Source organism: Rhinoderma darwinii, chromosome 3, assembly GCF_050947455.1.
Source record: "Rhinoderma darwinii isolate aRhiDar2 chromosome 3, aRhiDar2.hap1, whole genome shotgun sequence".
NCBI lineage: Eukaryota > Metazoa > Chordata > Amphibia > Anura > Rhinodermatidae > Rhinoderma > Rhinoderma darwinii.
Window position 1 is genome coordinate 385284508 of NC_134689.1, and position 21013 is coordinate 385305520.

The 21013-nt window shown below is 43.1% G+C and overlaps 1 protein-coding gene across 7 annotated transcripts in view; it reads right to left on the bottom strand.

Annotated features, from left to right (window-relative positions):
• The window catches only part of ANK1 (ankyrin 1), a 290504-nt gene that overhangs the window by 75053 nt on the left and 194438 nt on the right, over positions 1–21013 (bottom strand). For 6 of the 7 annotated variants that reach the window (XM_075858907.1, XM_075858901.1, XM_075858902.1 and 3 more), the window contains 14 exons: positions 20223–20420; positions 19593–19691; positions 19062–19160; positions 18368–18466; positions 15713–15910; positions 14932–15030; positions 12041–12139; positions 6036–6233; positions 4955–5053; positions 3973–4071; positions 3327–3425; positions 2947–3039; positions 366–438; positions 169–192 (listed from right to left, as the gene is read on the bottom strand). In XM_075858907.1, coding sequence (XP_075715022.1) covers positions 169–192; positions 366–438; positions 2947–3039; positions 3327–3425; positions 3973–4071; positions 4955–5053; positions 6036–6233; positions 12041–12139; positions 14932–15030; positions 15713–15910; positions 18368–18466; positions 19062–19160; positions 19593–19691; positions 20223–20420 — 1576 coding nt within the window. The remainder of the gene's footprint in view (positions 1–168; positions 193–365; positions 439–2946; positions 3040–3326; positions 3426–3972; positions 4072–4954; positions 5054–6035; positions 6234–12040; positions 12140–14931; positions 15031–15712; positions 15911–18367; positions 18467–19061; positions 19161–19592; positions 19692–20222; positions 20421–21013) is intronic. The other variant, XM_075858903.1, reaches the window with a different exon arrangement.

Sequence of the window (21013 nt, forward strand, 5' to 3'; positions counted from 1 at the left end):
ATTTAAGAGTCTGTTAATTGGGCTAAGATGTAACAGGAAATAACGAATTAGATATTAGTGAGAAGCCGCATGTTTTGGCTTATTAGACAAGGCTGATGGAATGGAAGAAGCTGAATGGATCAGGCGGCTATGAATCTTGTGGTTGGTAAAAAGTGGCACAGTTCCTACCATGTAGAGGCAAGTGGGGAGTTCCTAGAAAGTAAGAACAGCCACAGTTTTATCCAGGGCCCAGTCCTGAGGAGGAGGAGGAGGAGATTCTGGAGGGCAATACTAATGGGAGGGGGTAGAGGAGATATACACTGACACAGAAAGGGATTGAGGTCAGGAGACTTAAGGCTCTTGGGTTACAGAATGGCTCCTCTCACCTTCATCCTCGGACACATCCAGCATCTCGTCCACAGTTTCTGGCAAGCTCATCCTGTGCCTTTCGTTGGCTAGCTGTGGGAGAGATAAAGTCACCAACTGTCCCTGGCACCCTACCAGTTTGCGTAATAATTCTGCCATCTTTTCTTCTGCTCTACCACCAGCCCTATCTGCCATCCCATAAGAAAGAGCTGTTACTGCAGGTAGAGGACCTAAAGATGGCATATCGGGCATGTCGGATATTGTGGCCTAAGGGGATCATTTGATATTGGCAGTGCTCTTCATGAGAACGGCAGATATCTCCAGGCATTGAAATCAATGATCTGCTGTAGTGATATTCCCAGCAGTAACCTGAATCTGTTTTCCATCAGGAACCCTGTGTGAGCGTGCTGCATCTGAACAAGCCCCTATGGCTGATTTAACTGGCAGCTGCGAAGTTTTGTACAGATCTGTTAAAACAATTTAAGGTTTCTCTAGGTTTAGAAAAGGGTCCTGTTTTTTTTTCTTCCTGAAATGCGCCTTCCTTGTCTATGGGCTGTGTCTGGTATTGCAGCTCATCGACATTTAAATGAATAGGGTTGAGGTGCAATACCAGATACAGCCTTTGTACAAGCGTGGCGCTATTTCAGAAAAAAAAAAGAAGACCCATTTTTTCTATTTCTGGCCAGCCACTCTAACTTAGCGCTACCATACTCCGATTCCCGCCAACCCTGTCATTTTTCTAATGACAGAACAATTATGTCAGGTGTTTTTCGGATGACAAGGTCAAGTTCCCATGAGTCCTAAAAGCAGCATATCAACATTACAGCTGACTAGTCTCATCTGCTAAACATAAAAACTACAAGCTTAGCTTTGTGGGCAGAACAGAACAGGCAAAAATATATAACTGGACCTGATGTAGAAAATGATTATTATCCCATATAACTGAGATTTTAACCTTACATAGGATCAATAGGGGAGATTTATCAAAATCTGGAAATTAATGAGCAGTTTCCCACAGCATCCGGACTCCAGCTCTCATTTTTTCAAGGCCCTTTGAGGGTATGTTCACACGGCTTATTTTCGGCCGTTTTTCGGGCTTAAAACGGTAGAAAAATCGGAAGCAGAACGCCTCCAAACATCTGCCTATTCATTTCAATGGGAAAAACAATGTTCTGTTCCGACGAGGCGTTTTTTACACGGCAGTTTTTAAAAACGGCCGCGTAAAAAAACGCCAGTGAAAAAGAAGTGCATGTCACTTCTCGAGCCATTTTTGGAGCCGTTTTTCATTGACTCGATAGAAAAACAGCTCCAAAAACGGAAGTAAAAAACGCAGTGAAATACGCCAGTTTGCTTAAAAAACGGCTGAAAATCTGGAGCGGTTTTCCCTTGTATTTTCAGACATTTTTTGCTAAGCGTGTGAACATAGCCTGAGAATGAAAACAGCAATCTGTGGATAACTGCTCCACTTTTCCCTTGCCCTAGTTTTGATAAATCTCCCCCATTAGTAATAAAAGAGGACCTCTCACCTCTTCTGACATTAGTAAATAATTGTATTCACCGTGAAATAAGAATCCTGGAGCAACTTTTCTTTGAACTCTACGTTCCTCTGTTATTCCTCCTAGAACTTTATGAATAAATGAGCACGTTTACCAGTTGGGGGTGTGTCCCTGCACAGAGTGACAATGTCCAATCGGTGCTTCTTGAGTGAGACTGTGTAGGGACACACCCCTTAGACAAAGGATATGGTAACACCCAGTTATCAATTTATTCATAAATTTCTAGGAGGAATAACAGAGGAATGATACAATGCAGAGTTCTAAGAAAATATGCATTAGAATTGTTATTTCATGGGGAATACAAGTATTTACTAAAATAAACATGTCAGGAGAGGTGACTGGTCCTCTTTAAGTAGGCCATATCCACTGATTGAGAACCATTTTTTATCCTGATTTCTAATCTTTAGATTTGCTCATCATATCACGTCCAATTCTTAGCCTGATAACTGCATATAACAAGTAGTGGACTGACCATTTGGGCATTAGGGCAGATAGAGCCAATAGCCCCTGAGGCAGATGCCTTATGGTGAGTTAAAAGGTTTTTTATAGTATTAGAAAAACATGTCTGCTGTCTTCCAAAAGCAGCGCCACACCTGTCCATGCGTTCTGTCCGGCATTGAAGCTTAGCTCTATTGGAGTGAAAGGGGCTGAGCTGCAATACCACACACAGTCTGTGGTCAGGTGTGGTGCTGTTTTTAGAACAAAGCAGCAATGCTTTTCTAATAGTGAACAACCCGTTTTTGTTGTAGAGTTTTGGTGCGGAATCCGCAATAATTTACAGTACGATACATGTGGATATGGTGTTCAAAGCCCCATCCACACATTGCAATACAAAGGGTAAAATCCGCAACAAATGCGCACATGTCACACATAAAGATTTTGTACCATTATCTACCAGTATGGAACCGGCTAGGTGTGTGCTCCCTTAAAAGTACATGTCTCCTTTCTTTGACATTTACCTACCTCCTGCTATATTACCCTAAGGTCCCTCCATGGTTCACTCCTGAGACCTGCAGCTTTCCCATTCCACCCACTTATTACTCACCTGGGCGAGAGGTCCAATTGTCACCAGGCTCAGAACATCGGTCACGGAGATGTATCCCAGACGCTTTGCAATGGCCAACGGCGTGATCCCATTCTGCAGAGGCGTAGGGCGCGGGAGGATGCAATAGGGCAATGAGGAAAAGAATGAGGCATGAGAGGCCAACAAAGGGCATTTGATGGGCGATGAGGCAGGGTAACGGAAGACAGGTGACAGGAACAGGAAAAAAAAATAAAAAAAACAGGACAAGGTGATAAAATACAATGAGAGTCAAAAACCGACAGACCACAAGAGACAAAAGCCAGAAGACGATTTCTAAGACTGACGGACATTGGACGAGACATAAGGACAGAAGAGGTCAAGTGGTAACTGCCAGTTCTCACCATGCTAGCCTGATTAGGGCACGCCTCGCTCTTCAATAGAAGGGTGATGATATCTGTATGCCCCTGCTGGGCAGCCTGGTGGAGTGCAGTGAAGCCCAACTAAATGAAAAAATATATATAAAAACTTATATTACAATTTTTAAATAAACCATACAGCTAAGTTGTGTATAAACCGTTTTTCTGTTCAAGCTCTGTGGATCAACACCCTCATCATTGCCATAAAAACAACTGGAAGGCAAATGAATGACTAAAACGGCATCCAACATTTCATGGAGTATCTACGAGAACGGATCTACTTTATCTGATGTGCAAGTGGCCTAAGATTACACTTCCACAGATCCATCATGGCATGATGACATCACTCCATCTAGTTGTCCACTTCTTCAACTCTTCGGACTGAACACTTGTGGAAGGTCCTAGTTGTTGTGGTCAACGATCTTCTTGGGAGGATCTCTCCACGACTTTCCCATCCTCAGTCCACGGTCAATGACACGTCAAAAATATTTGGTGTGTCCTCCACCAATCTTGACCCTTTACTGCTCCTCTGATACTATCTCAATACAACTAATTTTTTTGTTTTTGTTTATGTTAATGATCTATTGGAGCCAAAGTCACCAAAAGAAGAAGGACATGGTAATATACTCACCTTGGTGGTCGCATTCACATTGGCCTGATGCTGCAGGAGAAACTTTACAATCTTGATGTTGCCGTAGTGACAGGCGACATGAAGTGGAGTGAACCCCATCTAAGAGAAAAGACTAGTAAGTGAAGGCTATAACCCAGGTGTCCCCATCACTAGACAGTACCACATAGAGGGGCACATTTATTAAATGTGTTATTTTTGGCTGCCAATTTTTTGATAATAAAACTTCAACTAATGCAGAAAATGATGGCCACCTCAACTGCTGCGGAACCTCTTTTGAAACAGGGAAGATTTCCTTTCTTACATTGATATAAAACTTTCTCCTTTCTTACAAAGAAGGTGTGCAGCAGCTGAGGTACGTATTATGATGTTCTGCAGCACCCGGAACACAAGACTGTATAACATACGGCAGCTGCTGAAGAACCTCATTTTTATGACAGAGAGGGATCACTACGTGTCAGTAAATTAGAGTCTGGCAGAGGAGAAAGAACTTCCTACAAAAGTGACAGACTGCTTTTGCAGGAAGAGATGAGCAACGCCTATGTAGCACCGCTCATCTCTGTATAATCGTCAGGCTCTGACATCATCATGTGATATTTATACAAATATTATTTAGGGCCCGTTCACATATGCGTTGAAGGCTCCAGTGCTGCGCTATTGTTTCCGGTAAAACCACAGACACCCCGAACGAGACCCGATGGTATCCATTAAAGTCAAAGGGTTCTGTCAGGCGCTGGTGGAGTCCGTCATACAACGGAACCGGCACTTCCGGTATTTTTTTTGTTCTGCTCCTCTGACAGAGATGTGAACAAGCGCTTACAGACATTTCAATATTTCATTGACATTCATTATAGGAGTATAAAAACACGTATGCGCCGTTCTATATAAGTGAACCCCAAATTATTTATTATTAATGTCACTTATATTTGTTATATTTATTAGAATTGTTTATATATATATACTTATATAATGTTAGAAAATATACCCGTGTCTCCGCATTCACTGCAGCATCATGGGACACCAGGATTTCTGCTACATTAAGGTGACCTTCCTGACAGGCCAAGTGGAGGGGGGTTAGGGCGCTCTGTGGACAGCAAAAAGATGGTCGTGTCATGTAATAAACTGATATCAGCAGAAAAACCTGTTAATAAATGGTGTCAGTTACACATACACCTTAATCATAATGAAACATTCTGTAGCTTTCTATTATACTTTGTTTCCATTATTCACCATTTTAAACAACTCTGTTTGCTGTCAGTGAATGGAAGAAGCTGAAAACCTCTACAGATCTAATACGGCTCACAGCTGAGAGTTTACTAAAATTGTATCCAATAATCTACACAATTTGTGTGAGCTGAACACATCATTAGCACCATCTCTCCCGTGTCCTGCTAATATGTTACAATGTGTCAGTGTAGGTAAAGGCCATTTAACTCACAGAGGCTTGGCTAGACAGGATGCAAATTTAGCCAGCCCTAACTATGAGCAGAACTAGGTCTATATGGATTATCATTAACCGACAACAAGCAGAGATCTTGAAAATTATATTAGATACGTGCAGAATTCTTCATTATTCAATAAGCGAGCTTAATTTACATAAAACTGGAAAATTCCTCTAAGGTGGCCATACACATACACTCCAGAATGATCATTTGACAAATATGTGCCCAACTGTCTCATAAACAACCACATTTTGCTTGGCTGAGTGTACATGTATTTCATTAGAGGGGGGAGAGAAGCGTGTGCAGACATCTCTGGTGCCGCTTATCTCAGAGGGAACTAAAGGATGAGAGAACAACCTGTCCCTTGCTTGTTTCTCCAACCTGTATCCATACACATTAGATAGTTGGCACGCTGAGAAACACCTTTAGGATAATGTGGATAATAAAACAGAATGTTGCTGTTATTTCTATTAGGAGATTTAAAGGGAACAAGAATAAAAAAAGCAGACATTCCGGTAAGGGGTAAAAACCCATCTGTGAGAACAGAGGAGTAACCTGAAGCTTCTGGACACCAATGCAAAATCTGTAACAGGTCCCCCATTACGACACTCATTTTGTCCTTACCTTGTTGCCTAGGTGCACATTTCCCTGCTTGCTTAGTAGCAATGTCACCATATCCACGTGACCCTCCTGTGCAGCAAGGTGGAGGGGAGTGACACCCTGTAGAGACTGTGCATTACAAGTGGCACCAAACTGCAGCAAAGCTCGGGCTGTATCGACGGAGCGCTGCTTTACCGCCATGTGTAGGGGAGTGTATCCATTCTGTAACATAATACAGACACATTCCAGTTAAGCGCAGCCTGGCTGTACCCCAATTATTACAAAAAGTCATTTATCTTCTGTGAACCACAATGCACAGTTTAAAGTAGGTTTTCCAACCATAGCTATTTATGGCATACATATCCATCCCCCATTCCACCAGGTGATGAGACCGCATCCTGGCGGAAATTGAATGGAGAGGTGGCCACTCATGTCTGAAGCTTCCTCCATCAAAGTCTATGGGAGTTGTAGAAACAGACATGCCTCCTCCTTTCTTTTCTGCCTGCATACGGCTACCGGATCTTACCCCTTCCGACGGAACAGGGATCAGGAAAACCCCATTCAGAGCCAGCCTTATGTATAACGGTGCTCTATGTGGTATCTTCTGTCGACACCCCCTATATGGGGTATTGTAATATACTGCACAAAAAATCATAGCATACAGTGCCTTTTTATAAGCACCATAGGGTATGGTGCCTCGGTAACAGTGCCAAACCTTGGTCTGACAACACTGCCATAGCGTTGTTTAAACAACAATAATATACAGTGCTACAACCACCAAACACTGCAGAAATAATAGACTGTACAATGCCAAACACCACAATACAGTACTCAAATAATACAAACATACAGTGCTCAAATAATACCACCATACAGTGCTCAAATAATACAATCATACAATGCTCAAAAATACCACCGTACAGTGCTTAAATAATATAAACATAGAGTCACTGGCGTAGCTATAGGGGTCGCAGCGGTCGCAATTGCGACCGGGCCCCGAAGCCAGGGGGGCCCACGGCCCCCCGCACCACATCAATAAAAAGTTACTATAGTAACTCGGGCCGCGGGCCCCTGTTACTATAGTAACATACTTTACTTACCTTCCTGGTTCCGGATCGCAGCGGAGGTCCTGAGGTCAAGCGCTGTGCGCAGCGCATGACGTCACAGCGCTATGCCGCCGCGCACAGCATCGAGACTGCAGAACTCCCGCCGCGGCCGAAGAGGAAGGTAAGGTTAGCCCTGACTGGCGGGGTCCGACTCCCGGGACCCGCCAATCAGCTGTTTTGAAGGGGCCGCAGCACTCGTACGAGAGCTGCTCCCCTTCATTCCTGTCACTTCATTCCGGTCACACTGTGAATCGGTGTCGGCGATTCACAGTGTGGGCGAGTAGTGAAATGAAGGGGAAGCAGCTCTCGTACGAGTGCTGCGGCCCCTTCAAAACAGCTGATTTGCGGGTCCCGGGCGACACATCAGCTATTGATGGCCTATCCTGTGGATAGGCCATCAATGTTTAGGGACTGCACAACCCTGAAGCCTACGATGTAGCAGGCTTAGGGGGCCCATGAGACAGGATCACAGATTGTGTGATCCTGTCTGCTGGGCCCTGTATCTAAGCCAATCACATGGTAGGCTTAGATACATGGCCCATGCGTGATCCTGTCTGCTGGGCCCTGTATCTAAGCCAATCACATGGTAGGCTTAGATACATGGCCCATGCGTGATCCTGTCTGCTGGGCCCTGTATCTAAGCCTACCACACTGTAGGTTTAGATACAGGGCCCCAGCACACAGTAATCTTATACTGTATAAGATTACTGTCTGCTGGACCCTGTATCTAAGCCTACCTTGTGGTAGGCTTAGATACAGGGTCCCACAGACAGTATCACACATGGGCCCTGTATCTAAGCCTTAGGGTATGTGCACACACACTAATTACGTCTGTAATTGACGGACGTATTTCGGCCGCAAGTACCGGACCGAACACAGTGCAGGGAGCCGGGCTCCTAGCATTATAGTTATGTACGATGCTAGGAGTCCCTGCCTCGCTGCAGGACAACTGTCCGATACTGTAAACATGTTTTCAGTACGGGACAGTTGTCCTGCAGCGAGGCAGGGACTCCTAGCATCGTACATAAGTATGATGCTAGGAGCCCGGCTCCCTGCACTGTGTTCGGTCCGGTACTTGCGGCTGAAATACGTCCGTCAATTACGGACGTAATTAGTGCGTGCACATACCCTAACACATGTGTTACTAATCATTTTTTGTGTGTTTTCTTACAGGTTCGGTCGTTGGACTACGGCGGATTCCAGGACTACTTCGATGACAGCTTTTTTTTTTATTAATAAAATGGTTAATGAGGGTTGTGTGTTTTTTTTTTTTATTTCAATAAAATATTTTTTCTATGTCTTTGTGTTTTTTTTTAAACTATATTACTACCGCCTTAGTAATGGCCGCCGGCTGATTGACAGCATCCATTGCTAAGGCGGGGCTTAGTGTTAGCGGATGCAGAGGCTAACACTAACCCCCTTTATTACCCCGGTACCCACCGCCACCAGGGGTGCTGGGAAGAGCCGGGTACGATCCAGTACCTGACCATCTGTAGTGATGGTCGGCTACTGGGGTGGCCGCAGGCTGGTATTATCAGGAGGGGAAAGGCCAAAAACAGTGGCCCTTCCCATCCTGGTAATGCTGCCTGCTGCTGCTTTATTGTATCTGGCTGGTTATGAAAATGGGGGGGACCCCACGTCATTTAAAAAAAAAATAATAATTGGAAAGAACGATGTCGGGTCCCCCCCAATTTTCATAACCAGCCAGATACAACACAGCAGCAGCTGGCAGCATTACAAGGGTGGGAAGGGCCACTGTTTTTGGCCTTCCCCAGCCTAATACTACCAGCCTGCGGCCACCCCGATGCCTGCCCGTCACTACAGATGGTCGGGTACTGGTTTGTACCCGGCTCTTCCCAGTACCCCTGGTGGCGGTGGGTACCGGGGTAATAATGGGGGTTAGTGTAGCCTCTGCACCGGCTAACATTAAGCCTCGCTTTAGTAATGGAGGTTGTCAATCAGCCAGCGGCCATTACTAAGGCGGTGATAATAAAGTTTAAAAAGATACAAGCACATAGAAAAAATATTTTATTGAAATAAAAAAACACAACCCACATTAACCATTTTATTGAGAATAAAAAAAACCCCGTCATTGAAGTCCTCGTATCCGAAGTCCAACAACCGAACCTGTAAAAAAAACACAAACACACAAAAATAATCAGTAACACATAAAGAAGCAAAATTATTATTCTTACCTATCCTGGGTCCAGCGCTGGAGCCGCAATGTCAGCGAGCTGGGCCCTGTATCTAATCCTATCATGTGTGATACAGTCTGCTGAGCTGTGTATCTAATCCAATCATGTATGATACTGTCTGCTGGGCCCTATATCTAATCCGATCATGTGTGATACTGTCTGCTGAGCCACTGTATCTAATCCTATCATGTGTGATACTGTCTGCTGAGCCACTGTATCTAATCCTATCATGTGTGGTACTGTCTGCTGAGCCACTGTATCTAATCCTATCATGTGTGGTACTGTCTGCTGAGCCACTGTATCTAATCCTATCATGTGTGATACTGTCTGCTGGGCCACTGTATCTAATCCTGTCATGTGTGATACTGTCTGCTGGGCCACTGTATCTAATCCTGTCATGTGTGATACTGTCTGCTGAGCTGTGTATCTAATCCTATCATGTGTGATACTGTCTGCTGGGCCACTGTATCTAATCCTATCATGTGTGGTACTCTCTGCTAAGCCACTGTATCTAATCCTATCATGTTTGGTACTGTCTGCTGAACCACTGTATCTAATCCTATCATGTGTGATACTGTCTGCTGAGCCACTGTATCTAATCCTATCATGTGTGATACTGTCTGCTCAGCCACTGTATCTAATCCTATCGATAGTTTATAGGGTCGTAGTGCTATAGATATGCTATGCTGTCTCATATACACACTTTTTTTTGGGGCGGACACATATGTATTGGGGCTATTTCCCGGACATTTTAAGCCCTGAGGGTATGTTCACACGCAGCGTCTGTTACGGCTGAAATTACTGTGCTGTTTTCAGGAGAAAACAGCACCGTAATTTCAGCCGTAATGGCATGTGCAGGCGTCTTTTGCTGCGTCCATTACGGAAGTAATTGAAGCTGGTTTTCCATGGAGTCCATGGAAAACGGTTCCATTTACGTCTGAAGAAGTGACAGGCACTTTTTTACGCGCCGCCTTTTGACAGCGGCGCGTAAAAAAATGACCGTCGGCACAGAACATCGTAAGACCCATTCAAATGAATGGGCAGATGTTTTCCGACGCTTTTGAGCCGCATTTTCGGACGTAATTCAATGCTAACACGCCCGAATTACGTCCGTAAATAGTGTGTGTGAACCCAGCCTTAGTGACGCCCCGGCTGCTAGTGCTGCATTGTTGGGTCACTTAGGAGACCCAGCGATGCAGCTGAAAGCGGACCGTCGGCCATGAGAAGTTTGCGGGGGGGGGCCCAGTAAGAATTTTTGCATCGGGGCCCATGAGCCTCTAGCTACGCCCCTGCATAGAGTGCTCAAATAATACCACCATACAGTGCTTAAATAATATAAACATAGAGTGCTCAAATAATACCACCATACAGTGCTCAAATAATACAATCATACAATGCTCAAATAATACCACCATACAGTGCTCAAATAATACAAACATACAGTGCTCAAATAATACCACCATACAGTGCTTAAATAATATAAACATGCAGTGCTCAAATAATACCACCATACAGAGCTCAAATAATACAATCATACAATGCTCAAAAAATAACACCATACAGTGCTTAAATAATATAAACAGAGTGCTCAAATAATACCATCATACAGTGATCAAATAATACAAACATACAGTGCTCAAACAATACAATCATACAATGCTCAAAAAATACCACCATACAGTGCTTACATAATATAAACAGAGTGCTCAAATAATACCACCATACAGTGCTCAAATAATACCACCATACAGTGCTCAAATAATACAAACATACAGTGCTCAAATAATACCACCATACAGTGCTCAAATAATACAAACATACAGTGCTCAAATAATACCACCATACAGTGCTCAAATAATACAAAAATACAGTGCTCAAATAATACCACCATACAGTGACTAAATATTACCACCATACAGTGACCAAATAATACCACCATACAGTGACCAAGTAATACCACCATACAGTGGCCAAGTAATACCACCACACAGTGCTCAAATAATATAAACATACAGTGCTCAAATACCACCATACAGTGCTCAAATAATACCACCATACAGTGCTCAAATAATACAAACATACAGTGCTCAAATACCACCATACAGTGCTCAAATAATACCACCATATAGTGCTCAAATAATACCACCATACAGTGCTCAAATAATACAAACATACAATGCTCAATTAATACCACCATACAGTGCTCCAATAATACAAACATAAAGTGACTAAATAACATAAAGTTATCCAATAACAGTGCTATAAAATGTCTAAATAACACTGCTATACCATTAAGGTTCATGGTGGTCACAAGCCTTAGAGGCCATGCCATCTCTGGCGCCGCATTGCAGGAGCAACCACACAGGTCACACACAGCTAAGGCCGGCGCTGCCCTCACTTTCCTGATTGTTGGAGGTCCCAAAAGTGGGGCCTCCACTTATCAGACACTTATAGGATAACCTTTGGATGTGCCATAAATGTCTGTGGTGGGGAAGCCCCTTTCACATGTAAATTTTCTGGAGCGGTATAGTACATCAAGTGCCTCTATATAAAAACAGTGTGTGGGCGCCATGCGTTTCAGCAGAAAACAGTGAGGTGCTTGGCATAGCATACCTCTTTAAGAAAAATATTGGTCAATCCCAATGATTGTGGGATCGGCCATAATTTAGCTATCAGGCAGCTTTTATCAACTATTTGTAGGTATACTTTGTCTATTATTGGTACTTACCCGTGCAGTGCAGTGTGGAGACGCTCCCTTATTCAACAGATGACGGACAATGTTAAGGTGATTGTGATACACGGCTACATGGAGAGGACTCAAACCAGTCTGTGATATAGAGAGGAAAAGAGAGTCAAAAAATGGCCAACGGGTATCAAATAACAAAAAAAGAAACGTACAATATTTAATATAATAAATTAAGGGACAATACAAGATAACACATATTTCTATATGTGGTCATAAAACACATACATTTAAAGCAGATGGCAACACAAACTTTTTATATAAAAGGAATTTCAAGGAGGAAATGGCAGCTAATTTAATAAAAGTTTGGTTTCATTTAAGATTACTATTCTCACAAGAATAAAATTGCAAGAAACTGATTGGTCGTGTTCTGGCCATGGCCTGTGGACTGTACTTTATGTACAACAGCCATGGTAATAATGCAGGCCCATACACAGAAATCATAGGGCCCCTGTAGCAAAATTCAGAATGGGCCCCACTGAAGACTCTACCCAATGTACTCCACCATTCCTTTTTCAGGTCATACCATGCAGGCTTGCCCTCTCGCTTATGTTCCAAAATAGTCAGTGTGGAAGGTATACGTTTAAATTAGATTATGAAAATTCACTGCCTGTCTAAACGTTTAAAAATTAAATTTTCTTGATGAATTATCTTAAAAAATAGGGCACTAGTTGCCAAGGATCTGGATACAGGCGTTGGCAACACTGATCATAAGTGCCCTGTCGCTGCCACAGTTAGTTTTGGCATGACTTGGTATTTTTTAACTTTTTTCATAACGGTTATATTTTTCTGTTCACAAAGCCATACAAGGGTTGGTGTTTTGCGGGGGGAGCTGCATTTCTAAACGGTAACATTTTGGGGTACATATAGTGTATTTCAAAACTTTTTTATTTTGGGTGGAAGAATGGAAAAAAACAGCAAATTCATGATTGTTTCCAAGGTTCCGTTTTTATGGCGTTCACCGTGCGGGATAAATAACATGTTACCTTTACTCTGTCGGTCAGTACGGCTATGTTCACACGGGGTATTTTGCCCAGTTTTTTGATGCGGAAACCGCGTCGCAAAACTCGGAAAAACGGCCCGAGAACGCCTCCCATTGATTTCAATGGGAGGCGTCGGCGTCTTTTTCCCGCGAGCAGTAAAACTGCCTCGCGGGAAAAAGAAGCGACATGCCCTATCTTCTGGCGCTTCCGCCTCTGACCTCCCATTGACTTCAATGGGAGGCAGAGAAAGCGTATTTCACGCTGTTTTATGCCCGCGGCTCTCAATGGCCACGGGCGAAAAACGGCGCGAAAATCGCCGCGAAAATCGGCGTGCAGGGAGAGGAAAATCTGCCTCAAAGTTCCAAACGTAATTTTGAGGAAGATATTCCTCCCCCAAAATACTCCGTGTGAACATAGCCTTAAAGAGATACCAAATTTATGTCGTTTTGTTAATGTTTTATTATTTCTACACAATAAAAACACTTTTTTATAAAAATTCTTTGTTTCTGTGTCACTGCATTCTGAGAGGTGTAACTGTTTTTATTTGTCTGTGGACGGACATGCATGAGGGTTTGATTTTTTTCAGGGATGAGTTGATGTTTTAATTGGTACCATTTCAGGGTACATACAACTTTTTGATTGTTTTTTTATTATAATTCTATGAGAGGCGGGATGAACAAAGAACAGCAATTCTTGCTTTGTTTTGATCAATTTAGAGTTTGGGTCAATACGGATGAGGCAGAAGCAATTTTGTGTACTTTTTTTTATTTCATAATCATTTTTTTTCTTTTTTCTTTTCATAATGAAACATTTATAAATGGGGGAAATGCTTTTTGTGTTTATTTCTTTTTTACATTTAAAAAAAAATACAAATTCTCCCACTAAGCGATCGTTTGATCGCTGATATAATACCCTGCAATCCTTCTGTATTGTAGTGTATTATGCCTGTCAGCATATGGCTGATAGGCAACCTACTATGCCCTACCTTTGGCTGGGCTGAATAGGGCAGACAAGGGAGCCATTGTTAGGCCCCCGGGTTGCGATATAAACCCATCGGGCACTATGCGAATGGCGATGTGGGGGGCCAATTGAATGTCATAGGAAGCCCCTACCCATTTTCTTACCACTTAGATGCCACAGTTGCTATTAATATCTAAGGTATGTCGGGATGCATGAACCACTTGGCGGCAGGAGTTTAAGCTGGCTAAAACCATGAGATTTAAACCAGCTGAAAAATATATGGCCATGATTGACTGAATCACGTGAAATCTTCCATTTTGGCCACTGGTTGCCTCATTTCTATGGCCACCCTTAGAAGATAGATTATTATATTTATTGTATGTGCTTGTGTGTACAAGTCTGGCCATACATGTCGAGATATGCAGCCAAGACTGGGCAACTGCACGGAAAAGAAGAAAAAGAATGGATCATTAAAAGACAAGTCAAAAATTGTGGTAAAAAACCCATATGAGGTTATCTATGTGTTCTTCTGACTACAGAAATGGACTAACACTTGACCAGTGAACCCAAGAAGTTGAACATTCACACATGATTATCTGGAATTAGACCCCTCATGAAGGTCCATACAATTTTTTGGACACGGCTTTGACTATGAAAGGCCGTAATTTAATTTTCTTACACCCTAGACCCCCAAGAATGCTAAAGGAATATTACCACTAATCCATAAGTAAAAAAATGTGTGATGCATTACATATAGAAATTTGGCAAAGTGCCGTGTTGGTATAATCAGGGGGAGGGGGACTTTGACATTGCGTCGCGGAAACTCGCATTTAAAAATTCTGCGTTTGCTCCTGGACATGTTTTGTTAGATCGGCCTTGTAATATGGTCATAAGGGGGTCAATGACAATGATATGACAAGTCAGGAGGGTCACCTTTCCAGCGCTGTTAGAATGAGCTCCTCTTTCCACCAGAAGTTCTGCAATCTGGATTTTTCCATATTTTGCAGCCACATGAAGAGGCGTGAAACCTTTCTGGGGTGAGAGAAGAAAAAGGTAAGCAAAGAGCAATGCTTCAAAATGACAATGAGGTCAATAAAGACAATTTATGCAAAGAAAAAATGCAACTCAGCACATATATATTCAGCTGGGAAATGCGACAGGGCAGCAAGGGGAGTTTATAAAAACTGCAGCCCTGGAAGAAGGTGCTGAAACCAATGCAGATAATCAGATGAGAACTATTATATTCCAAGTCCAAGATACGAAGGAAACATGGTGTTGATTTATATATGGGGATATTTTATTCCAAACATATTGCATTTCAAAGATCAATATATCATCTAAGCCCTAATGCACACGACCGTGTGTGCCGGCCGAGTCCCATCCGTGATCCGTGGAAAGATAGGACATTTCACGGATCAGAGAGTTGGGTCCGTGAAAAATATCGGGTGCCACTCGGATGGTGTGAAAAACGGCCCGAGTGGCACTCGGTCGTGTACAACACGGCTTATAGTTCTAATAGTTATTTACACTCTTGCATTGGAGTAATGGGAAGGATTAATTAAAAAAAAAAAGAGGCAGAGACAAGAGGTAGGTAGGACAGATGGGCACCTAGGGACCCTCAAATTGTATGTGGGGCAGGGGGCACAATTTGTTTTATCAGAACACTTTGTCCAATAATGTTAAGACAATGACACTGATTGATTTTAGATTTTACCTTGGTCATGGAAGTATGTGCAGCTTGGCTGTCCAGCAGAAGTTCAGCGGTTTGGGTGTGCCCCCCTCGTGCACTCAAGTGCAAAGGTGTATGGCCTGCAGTAGTGGGGGGATCTGGGTGGGCTCCATTAGTTAATAGCAAACGTACCATATCAAAATGCCCGGAGCGGGCTGCACAGTGAAGAGGGGTCTGATCATCCTGTGGGATGTAATAATAATAAAAAAAAGATTATGAAGAAAAATCCCGCCTATGAGGATCCAATGATATCTTAGCATGGATATAACAGTGTCAAAAACCTAATAAAATAGGCTGCAATTAAGTAGATGAACCCATTCACTGAGGTGCAGCTACATTTATATATTAGAGAACGTCATCTATAACAATTCCCTAATAAACTATTTATGATTGGTTTCCAAGAACAATCTAATAATAGTGCAGATAAGGAAAAAAATAATTCTTATGTATTCCCTGATGTCCTTCAGCAGACACAAGCTGTTTTATGGCAACCTGTGTCTGCTGCATCATATGCCGAATATAGCCTAACATGAATGGCAGCCTAGAGGCCATTCCAGTTACCATTGACCGGTCCTCAGAATAGGTGGAGCTTAGACACATTTGCATATAAATTTGCATTTCCAGACCATTTTGACACATGGTCCTGGGCACAGCTTAACATTTCTCACAGTTTGGGATTCACATTTTGCTAGGTATTTAGCCTCACAGGGTAAGAATAGGATACTTGATCGGCCTACCCCTGCCCTGCCTTATTTATCTTTACATTTAAGATGGGAAGTTACTTCCTAGCATCTCTATTATAATGTAAATGATGAAACTAATAACAATATAAATACAATTCTTACTTTTTCTATGAAACAGTTTTATGATATGTAGCCAGGGCTGGCTGCAGGTTTATGTGGGCCCTTGGGTGCCAGAGTCACAGTGGGCCCCCTTTTTATTACTCAGATTTTAGTGGGTCCTGGCATCTGCCCAGGTTTGCCTGATGCTGGTGATGTAAGCCCTGCATGTGGCCCCAGTAGAGGCTGGCATTTCTGACATGGTACCATCTGTAGTGGTACAAAATGTTCTACTAGAAGCAGCTGAGCAGGTCATAATGTTCTTACATTGTATAGCCTAAAAACCTATTTACATATCCAAATACAAAAATGAGATTTCATATTCCAGAACAAAGTAAGATCTCTGTAAATCAATGAAGGAACATTTGAGGAAGACGCCTTTTTCAACACTTCTGCTTGACTGAACGTGAAGGAAATTTCTGCAAATTACCTGATGTATTTATTTCCTGTCACTTCAAGTCCAGAATTCTGCAAATTTTCTGTTTCTAGACTGTAGTGCATTGTGGGAGCTCAGTTGAGATTAGAGCTTAGCTGTTAGGTTACATGTCTGACAGTGGGGTGGAGCTAACCTGCTGTCTGTTTCCAGGAGCAACCATCAGAATTTTGAATGCATTGATGCAAGTGCATGGTGAAAATGACATAACTCATGATCGGTAATAGGTAAAGCAAAGTTTTTACAAAACTACTCAACCTTCTGTGCAAATTCATATTGGGAAATGTTAAAAGCAGAACAGCTCTTGGGTTCTACACTCAATAGTGTCCAGTTAGCAGAAAGGCAAGGATTCATATACACGGCAAGGTCATGTGCATGTAGCCTGTATGATGGCAGATAGGGTCTGTACTGAATCAGGTAAAATTCTTAGGTCTCATGCACACGACCGTGTGCGCGTCCGAGTTCCATCAGTGATCCGAGGAAAGATAGGATATGTTCTATCTTTCCTCAGAACGGAGACTCGGACCATTTTTCACGGACCCGATTCACCCGCTAAAGTGAATGGGTCCGTGAAGACTCGGGTTCCACTCGGATGCCGTCAAAAATAGCCTGAGTGGCACAACAGTCGTGTGCATGAGGCGTTAGAGTCTCTCCGTATAAAGTCAGAGGCTATGAAGGTACAGTATTGCAGCCTATGGGCATCATATTCCATCCACACATTATGGATCTGTAATATGACTGTGTGTATAAGGCCTCAAAAAGGAACCAACTTTCTGATATACATGTAGTCAAAATTTGGGGTCTGGGGTGAAATTTTGGGAACCTTGGTTGCAGGACGGTGCTGTGTTTTCGTATTATTTGTCACATCCATATGGTTCAATATAACATAATAGAGCACACATAGAAGTGCAGTTATTAAACACAACGCTGTCCGTAGCCATCAGGATTAGTTGAGAACATGTTTTAATAAACATCTTGAATGCATTCCGCCCCATTTCTTGCGGGACGTTTTCGCACAAATCACCATCTTGGCAGCACATTGGTTTGGGATTTATGGCATTTAGTCACCGTTCAAATGTTGTCTTCCAATGTCAGCCAGTAAAGAAAGCGTAATATTACAATTCCCGAGGAGTCTGCCTCTGACACACAATCCTTGGTTATGTCTTTATAATGGAGGGATTGAATAAACTGAATCTTCATGACTATTGGGTTCAAAAACATCAATCTCCAATGTATGGAGGATACTCTTTAACCCTTTACTCCCATAAGGTGTTTATCTCTTAGGCGGTGTCAATGCCTTACGAGATACACTCTCCATTTCCACACATTATTGTATACATCCCACCAATGTCAGCCTGTACTCCTCACCTTAGCTCTAGCATTCACTTTTGCTTTGTTCTGCAGTAAAAATTCTGCCACATCCGTGTGTGCCGCACGTGCTGCCATGTGTAACGGTGTCTCTACTTTCTGTGATACACAAAGAACACATAGTTCACAACAAAACTTTCAATACAATAGTTGATAAGGTCTAAAAAAAGACAAATGTCCATCAAGTCCAGCCTATAATTCTACTGTGTTGATCAAGAGGAAGGCGAAAACCCCCATTAGGTTGTTGCCAATTTCCTCATTAGGGGAAAAATTCCTCCCTGACTCCAAATGTGAAAATCAGAATAAATCCCTGGATCAATGTCCCATCTCCAGAATCTAGTACTCATAACCTGTAATATTATATTTTTCAAGAAAGGCATAAAGACCTTATTAAACTTGCTGAATGAATCAACCACCACAACATCCGGTGGCAGAGAGTTCCATAATCTCACTGCCCTTACAGTAAAGAATCCCGATCTGTGAAGATGGTGAAACCTTTTTTCGTAGGGGATGCCCCCTTGACATTGTTACAGTCCTAGGTGTAAAAAGATCATTATAAAGATCTCTGTACTGTCCATTTATAATGATCTTGCACATATGAGGAGTGAATTGGTTACCCATTGTGTTGTGTTATATACAGATATGTTCATGTCATATTGATGAATAGATTGCCATTGGGCTATTTAGTTCTTACCACACTGAAGACATTGGGTGATGCCCCCCTCTGGAGTAGTGTTCTCACAATGGATAGATGTCCCATAAAGGCAGCAACATGGAGTGGTGTAAGACCAGACTAGATAGGAAATCATAGAGAATGTTTTTGAGAATTCACAACAATGACAGTAGAAATAAGATATGCTGTAACTGAACACATCCTGATTGACTCGCTAGTCAAGGGGAAAAAAATGGCCTCCCACATACGGAAATAAGAATAAATAGTGACTGCCATCTCCTGGTCAGCTCTTGTAGCCATTGAGACCTGAAAGGGACTCACATGATACATACATCTGATGACCTAAAAGCAGAAACATGTGATGGGATCTGGTTCTTCTCTCCCTATGACTACTTTTGGGGAGGAGGGGTGATTTAGTGGGCACAATTGTAACCAATACTCCAACTTTAATACACCATGGTGAGAGTTTCGATTCCACGTCATCACTCTGCATGCAATGTTAAACCTTCAGACGTAGTACTCCACTGCCACCAGTATCATTGTCTTTCTCACCTCTGTGACGGCATCAATGGAGGCTCCAAACTTCAACAAAAGCTCCATGACTCTACTATGACTTTTCTTGCAGGCTATATGAAGAGGAGTGAATCCATTCTGCATAGGGCAAGAGAAAAATATCAGAGACTGGACTGAACAAAGAAAAATTTGGGTAGAAACCTAGAAGACATTCATAATAGGCACAACTAGAAGACATACTGACTGGGTAAGTGGACATGCAAAAAAGGAGCAGAAGTAAAAGTCTGATTTTATGGTGAACAGAAAGTCTTCTTACTATAAGACTATCAGAATGGAGTCCGGCAGATGGAGATGATCATTCTGCATGTTGTACTGGCGGACCTCCATTAAAACATGGTCAGTTTAACATAAAATGGGGACATGGGCAACCACCTAAGTAGCCCCCCTGCTTCCAATTTTTTTATTTTTACATTTCCAACCACATAATACCGCAATATAGTGCCTTAATAATATGCAGCATCCAAACATTACTGGGAGATTTAAGTTTGCTCCTGGGATTTATGTAATCAGGGACCCCCTAATAAATGAGGGCCTTGGATAATTACCCAGCTTGTCACCCCCTAAAACCAGCCCTGCATCCAAATCTGATTCCTCTTGGACATAACTTACCAAGGCCCGGGCATTTGGCTTTCCTCCCTTATCTAGTAGTAGTTTTGCCACACGATGATGGCCACAGTGAGCTGCCACATGCAGAGGAGTGAGATGGTCCATAGTGATGTCATCAATATGACCTTGATACTGAAGCAGAAGGCGTACACAGTCCAGATGATCTCCTTGGGAGGCCATGTGAATGGGAGACAGCCCGTTCTAGAAGTGACAAAACATATTAACACAAGCTTATATATCTACTGTATGTGTAGGTTGAATGTAATAAAGAAGAGGCTGGACGCAGCCTGCAGGGATTAAGGGAAGCCGACATGACCGTCCTAGTAGGGAAAGGGTTAATTAGGTGAGGGAGAGTTGGAGGGAGTTGGAGGGGGGACGGGGAGGAGTTAAGGGGGACGGGGGGCCGTTACTGAGCTTCCCGCTGTTTCTCGGCATTGAGCCGGAAGCAGCGGGAGGAGTAACACAGAAACAGTAAGCTCCCCGTTGCCCGTGCTTCTCAGGATGGCAGAGTCTTTAATGTTAGAGCGGCTGCGTGCCGCTGCTGTGCACCACGGTCCCGGATGGCTAGAGGAGACCGTGGCTGCAATAACTAAGATCCCGGACGCCGTTTCGCCACGTCGGGCCCGGCGTTCGGGGTCTGTTGCACAGGACAGGCTCCCCTCCCCCGGCCCCCTTACAAGCATGGTTATGGCGGCGGGGGGGGGAGTCGGCAACAACCGCTCCTGCGCAGAGCAGGCAGAGAGCGTTGCCGGGGGTGACGGCGACGCAGGCCGGGTCGACCCGTCCCTCTCGGC